Source organism: Onychomys torridus, chromosome 6 (genome assembly GCF_903995425.1).
Source record: "Onychomys torridus chromosome 6, mOncTor1.1, whole genome shotgun sequence".
In the NCBI taxonomy this organism is placed as follows: Eukaryota; Metazoa; Chordata; class Mammalia; order Rodentia; family Cricetidae; genus Onychomys; species Onychomys torridus.
The window spans coordinates 16,166,904-16,173,785 of record NC_050448.1 but is presented as its reverse complement, the minus strand read 5'-3'; the positions used below and the strand labels follow the sequence as shown (position 1 = coordinate 16,173,785).

Below are 6,882 nucleotides of genomic sequence, written 5' to 3'. Positions count from 1 at the left end.
TACAGACATTTGCTCTCCACCACTCCTTGGGCAAGTCACTTCCATATGTCAGTGTCCTCCCCTATGAACTTATAAAAATCATGGCTTTTTGTGAATGTCATGTGTTAGAGGAAGTAAGATTAGGCAGGGTCTGGTCCAGCTTGGTCCAACTCTTATATCAGCGTTTATTCCAATGTCTGTGTTGCCTTTGTTTCCAGGCAGGGCATCTCCAATGAACCAGTGTGGCCTTCACTGTGGCAAGATAACTCCTTCAGAAAAACATGGACTCTTAAAGTCAATAGAAACTCTTTATTTGCCAGCCGAGGACTACACAAGGACCTTGCCCAAACTATGGAGCCCATAGCCTCACCATTCTTTGCCTTTTATACACAAAAAAGCACATCCTGTTTGACATTCTTTGTTAGTAAGAACTGTTAGTAAGAATTGAAACTATACAATCAATAAAACAAGGTTGGTACATTTAGGGACTTTCTCAGGTCTATATGAACTAAGTCTTTCAAGGGTTAGGTCTTTGTTCCCATTTGGACATGTGTTGGGCCCTACAGTGCTGAGTTCTAAGGTCAGAATGGTGCCTCTAATATGGCATCAGTTGTATTAAGGTCTTGGGGGCTACTAAGGTCTGGGGCACTGTTCTATCATCAGGCCACACATTGTTTGTAGGAACCAAGGAACTACTTGCCCTATGTGCTAGCTAGTCTTTTGGCAACTTGACACACAAACTAGAATTACCTTAAAGGAAAAAGTCTTAATTGAGAAAGTGCCTTCATAAGATCCATCTGTAAGGCCTTTTTTAAATCAGTGATTGGTGGGGAGGACCTACCCATTGTAGGTAGTGCCATCCCTGGGCTGGTGGTCCTGGGTTTGCGAGAAAGCAGGCTGAGCAAGACTTGAGGAGCAAGTCAGTAAACAGCACCTCTCCATGGACTCTGCATCAGTTCCTGCCTCCAAGATCTTGCCCTGTTTGAGTTCCTTCAGTGATGAACAATGCTGTGGAAGTGTAAGCCAAATAAACCCTTTCCTCTGCAACTTGCTTTTGGTCATGGTGTTTTGTCACAGCAATAGAAACCCTAACTAAAGCACTCAATCTGCCCGTTTATTTATGTATTTGTGTGTGTGTGTGTGTGTGTGTGTGTGTGTGTGTGTGTGTGTGAGAGAGAGAGAGAGAGAGAGAGAGAGAGAGAGAGAGAGAGAGAGAGTTGATCTGTCTCTATTGCCGGTGTCTGTTCTGTATCTATGTACGTATCTGAATCTGAATCTGTGCCTGTTCCAAATAAGTGCTTTGCTCTGCATTTCTTGTACAACACATGAAACAGCATGAGAAGGGAATGAAAGATTGTTTATAGAAAAAATCTTCAACAGAGGTTTTATTTTTGTTTGATTTTAGAAGGGTCTCACTGTGTAGCCCCAGCTGGCATGGAACTCACTGTGTAGACTAGGCTGGTGTCTGACACAGAAATCCACCTGCTTTCCTATGTTGCTGGAATCTCTCTGTAAACAGCACTGTGATACTGATGCAAATGGAAGAGAAATGTCACTAGTGGACTGAAGCCAGCATAGCTCCCAGAAGGCTTCATTTCTGGTCTAGTTTGCATTTTCCTTTTATACTTTAAACCACAAGGTGGGGCCAGTAGGTAAGGAAGTGGGCTTTCCAGGCAGAAGCAAAACCCACCAGCTAGAATTTCACTTCTTAAAGGCCTAAATTACAGTAGACAGCTTTAAGTTTTTGTGATCAGGCTTCTAAAGGCAATGACTGCCTTGGGCTGGTAATTTCCAATTGCCTTTGCTCCTCTCTAGAATAACAGTTAGAGAGTTAGCATCAGGGTTAGGGGTAGGGTAATTTAAGGTTAGGGTTAGGGTTATAAGGTTAGAGTGTTAGAGGGTTGGAGTTAGAGGGTTAGGGATCTGTGGTGGTTTGAAAGAAACTGGCCCACAAAGGAAGTATCACTATTAGGAGGTATGTCCTTATTGGAGGAAGTATGTCATTGTGTGGGCGGGCTTTGAGGTCTTTTTCTCAAGCTTCCCTCAGTGTGACAGTCAGTTGACTTCCTGTTGCCTGCAAGATGTTGCACTCTCATCTCCAGTACCAAGTCGGCCTATGTGCCATCATGCTCCCCTACATGATGATAGTGGACTGAACCTCTGAAACTGTAAGCAAGCCATCCCAATTGAATGTTTTCTTTATAAGAATTGCCATGGTCATGGTATATCTTCACAACAATAAAAATCCCAACTAAGACAGGGTCCTAACCTATAAAACCTTTAGGGGTTAGGGTGTTAAGTTGTTAGGATTAGGGCGTTAATGTTAGGGTTAGATTAGAATTAGGGTTAAGGTTAGGGTTTGGATAAGACGTGTTAGAGAGGTTTTAGGATTAGAGTTGGATTAGTAGTTTACGGGTAGGTTTAGGGTTTAAGATCTAGTTTAAGGTTTCTGTGGCAGGGTCCTGTGCTGTTGTTCCCTTTGGGGGAGGGGGCCAAGTAGGTGCAGAGTCAACAACACAGACTCTGGGAGAATGTGGAAACAACAAGCTCAGTTTATTCAGGAAGAGGCAAGCCTTATGTACCCTCCACCCCACCCTGGGGGGAGGTCTGATGAATATGCATCTGCTGGGCATGACATGGCTGCCTTTCATTGGTTCAGGTCATTCCAGATCATGTCTCAGCTGCTGTTGCTAAGGCCCTTAGGCAGACCTAGGCTGGCTCTCAGAAAGTGTCTTTTTACTGGTTTGGGCTGGTTGGCCCTCAGGTTATCCCACAGGTTTCTACTAGTAGAAACATCAGTTCCTGTGGTATAATGGCTTTCATGGGGACCTAGTTTGTGGAAACTGTAAGATTAGGTTTATTGAGAAACATTGACTGAGTCCAGCATACATCCATGGGATCTGGTTGTTATAACCCCTGTGTTAATGTGTAAGCTGTCCATAAACATTCCTCCACCCAACATACCACATTTTACCCATCAGGACACCCCCACACACACACACACATACACACACATACACCACATTTTACCCAACAGGACACATTTCCCCCATACACACACCATATTTTACCCATCAGGACACATCCCTACACGTACACACACACACACAAACACACACACACACACCGCATTTTACCCATCAGGCTTTTAAAAATATACAGAATCTTTTGGAGATGGTTATCTCACTCTATCAGAGTATGTTCAAGATTTTCTGAATCATCTTACAGAGAAACCTGACAGTTTTAAAATAGAAATTGAATAGTTTACAGAAATCTTGAACAGGATGGAATACAACCAATGATGCTTTGCAGGAACTTATTGAACTCATTTACCAACAGGCCACGTATATCTTAAATTCCTCTTATATGGGAGTTTGCCAGCATAATTACCTGTCCAATCATGTGACAATTATCTCACAGAGAGGCAACTTATCTTAATCATAAACTTCAACCCACAATCATAAACATCAGAGAATTCAAGTAGTTTAAAGAAGTCAGAAACAGACTAAAAAGAGAATAGTGACAAACACTATAATAATTGAAAAAAACCCACAAATATACAAACAACTTAAATTTTGAAGACAGTCTTGGATTTGAATGCTGAATTCAATAGAAAAAAATAATTGCTGAAGAGACCTAAAGCTGAAATGAAGATGCAATTGAGAAACCCAACAGAGTTAGGACACTCAGAAGAACACTTTATGAGTAGAATGGATCAAGTAGGAGATCGGATATCAGGAATCAAATAATAAGTAGGGATCCACATGCAAAGAATATTAAAAAACATTAAAACACATGAAAGATGGAGGGACTGTGCAGCACCATTAAAAGACCAAATCTTCTAGTTACAGGCATGCATGAAGAGAAGAGTCCCAGGCAATGTACCAGACCAGATCTTTAACAGGAGCATAGGAGAAAACTTCCCCAAATGAAGAAAAGGCATACCCACACAGCTATACAGGAAGCAAATAAACTCTCCATGCATATCATAGCTAAAACACTAAATATACTAAATGAAGAACAAGTATTGAAAGGTGCAAAAGAAAAATCATGAAACACATATAAAGAAAACACCATCAGAACAACAATTTGTTTCACAATGGAAATTTTAAAAGCCTGTAGAACCTGGAGCAACACATTCCAAATTCTAAAATACCAAATGACAACCTACACTATCATACTCTACTCAGTGGACTATCTCCCATAGTCTGAAAAAGAAAGAAAAAATTTCCATGATACAACATGATGAAAGAATTCATGTTCATCAAACTACTACTGCAGAGAGCACTGGAAGCAATATTTAGGACTGAAGTGAGAAATAAGTATAACCAACACACTGTAGAAAGAATAAAAATGAAATTATAATCACTGAAACACAAAATATGACTAAAAACAAAAACTTTTTTAAATGACTGCAATCAACAAATGCCTTTCAATAGCAAGTTTAATATTAATGGTCTTAACTTCTGAATCAAAAGATAAAGTCTAGTTGAATAGATTAATAAATAAAATCTATTTTCCTGTTATCTACAAGAAACTCATGTTATATTTAAAGTTAGGTACCACCTAAAAGTGGAAGAATGGAAAAAGTATCCCAAGCAAGTGGGTCCAGAAGCAAGCAGGCATTGCTATCATAATACTGGCAAAATAGACTTCAAACTGAAACTAAGCAAGAGAGAGAAAGGAGGACACTTTATTCTAATTAGGAGAAAAATTAAAAAAGAAGGCATTACAATCCTAAGCATACAATCACCAAATTCTGGCCCTTCCAAGTTCCTTAAAACCATACTACTGGGCCAGGCAGCAGTGGTGCATGCCTTTAATCCCAGCACTTGGGAGGCAGAGCCGGGAGCATCTCTGTGAGTTCAAGGCCAGGCTGGTCTACAGAGCAAGATCTAGAACTACACAGAGAAATCCTGCCTCAAAAAAAAGCAAACTACTGGAATTAAAGACACAGACTAATATCAACACAATAGCAAGCCCCAGACCTTATCACATATGACTCCATGATGAACATAACATTCAGGTTGTAAAGTAGCACAGAGACAACATCATCTGCCAAAACTAAAACAGAGACCTAATTCATCCAAGTCCATGCAGTTCTGGGAAAGTCTCATAATGTACTCACCTTGCTGCTTAGCTTCTGCAGTTCCACTTCTGGCGTTCTTGTTAACTGAAGTATGTCAATCCAGAACGTGATTTTTGTGCTTACAAGCTCACCCTGAGAAAGACTCTGGGCTACACTGGGTACTGAATACCCAATGTAGTCACTGGCCTGCTAATATAGACTTCAATTGGCTTAAACCTAAGTCTTAGCAGTCTTCTCTGGTTCCAATATCCCGCTTGCTCCAATGGGTGTATCATCTGAGCAAACATAGAGAAAAATCATAATTAAATGATATCATGCATCAGGTGGACTTAACATGTCTTCTGGATGTTTCACTCACATTCTACACATTATCCCTCGGACGCTTTTCTGAAATAAACCCCATGCTAGCACACAAAACAAATATAAAAAATTCAGACAATTTAAACAATCATGTTTCCCATTTGACTATAATGCAATAAAATTTTACAAACAACAAAAACAAAGCTCATACACAAATATATGAAGATTAAATAGCTCATTATTGAATGATAAATGGATCAAATAAGAAATCAAAAAAGAAAATTTAAAATTCCTAAAACTAAATGAAGGTGAAAACACAATGTAACAAAACCACTGGGAACTATTAAAAGCAATCCTAAGAGGAAAATGTATAGATCTAAGTGCCTACATTAAAAACAAAAACAGAAAGAACACAAAAATATTTAATGATGCAACTTAAGAATTTGGAAGGACAAAAACAAACCAAATCAAAACTAAGTAGACAGCAAGAAATAACAAAAATCCAAAATTAATGAAATAGAAATACATTGATGTTAGTTCTTCTTTGAAGGTCTGGTAGAATTCTGTGCTGAATGTATCCAGTCTTGATCTTATTTTATAATTACTGATTCTATCTTCCTTGTTGTTATAACAATTTAAATCATTTAACCTTCACTTGAAAGAAGGTTTATTTGTTCATTTTTACATGTGTGAGTATTTTGCCTGCATGATTGAATGTGCACTGTGTGCAAAATACCCCTGGAGGTCAGAAGAAGGCATGGGATCCCTGGGAACTGGAGTTACAGACTGTTGAGAGCTGTCATGTCGGTGCTGGAAATAAACCTCAGTCAGGTAGTGGGAATCTAGTAGAGTCATTGTATCTAGGGTAAACATTAAAATGTAACAGTTTTTTCTCACTTAATGTAGGGTAACAGTTGAATGTATTAGTGTTTGTTGGAGGTACTGAGACCTTGAAGAAATCATAGTAAAGAACAGTGAAAGTTTTCTATGGTTTATAGAGTTGTTTTTCTGAAAGGGTTTCCCATCTGTTGCATGACTTTGGTTACAAGACTATGCAGGAACACCTGAGAGTCTTGAATTATTAGGTACTGCAGACAGTACACAATAAAGACTAAGGTTGCAGGGGTGTAATGATTTCCTTCAGAGAACATACAGAATAGATAGATCAATGGGGCTTTGGTATGAGGAATTTGTCGTGCCCCATACAGAACCTTTGTGTACAATCAATAAATATGATTCTGAAAGGAGGTTTGAGGTTCAGTTTACAGAAACTGTTACTTCCTGCTGCCAGAGAGCCTAAAATTAGACTCTGGGGTGACTCTCCTTCCTTGAACAACCCGAGCAACACTGAATACCTGACAGAGTCCTCTTCTGCAAGTATGCTCAACTGCTGAACCATTGCTCCAGGCCCCATTTCATCTTGATTTAACACTGGTAGGCTATTTATATCTAGAAATGCATCCACTTCTGTTAGATTTTCCAGTTTGTTGGAATACAGATTTTTAACTTTACAT

At 39.3% G+C, this 6,882-nt stretch overlaps 1 protein-coding gene across 1 annotated transcript in view; it reads left to right on the top strand.

The window, feature by feature from the left end:
- Positions 1 to 6,169: 6,169 nt before the first annotated feature.
- The window catches only part of LOC118585559 (ankyrin repeat domain-containing protein 26-like), a 30,254-nt gene continuing 29,541 nt past the window's right edge, over positions 6,170 to 6,882 (top strand). The window contains exon 1 of the mRNA XM_036190244.1: positions 6,170 to 6,199. Within this exon, the coding sequence (XP_036046137.1) occupies positions 6,170 to 6,199 (30 nt within the window). The remainder of the gene's footprint in view (positions 6,200 to 6,882) is intronic.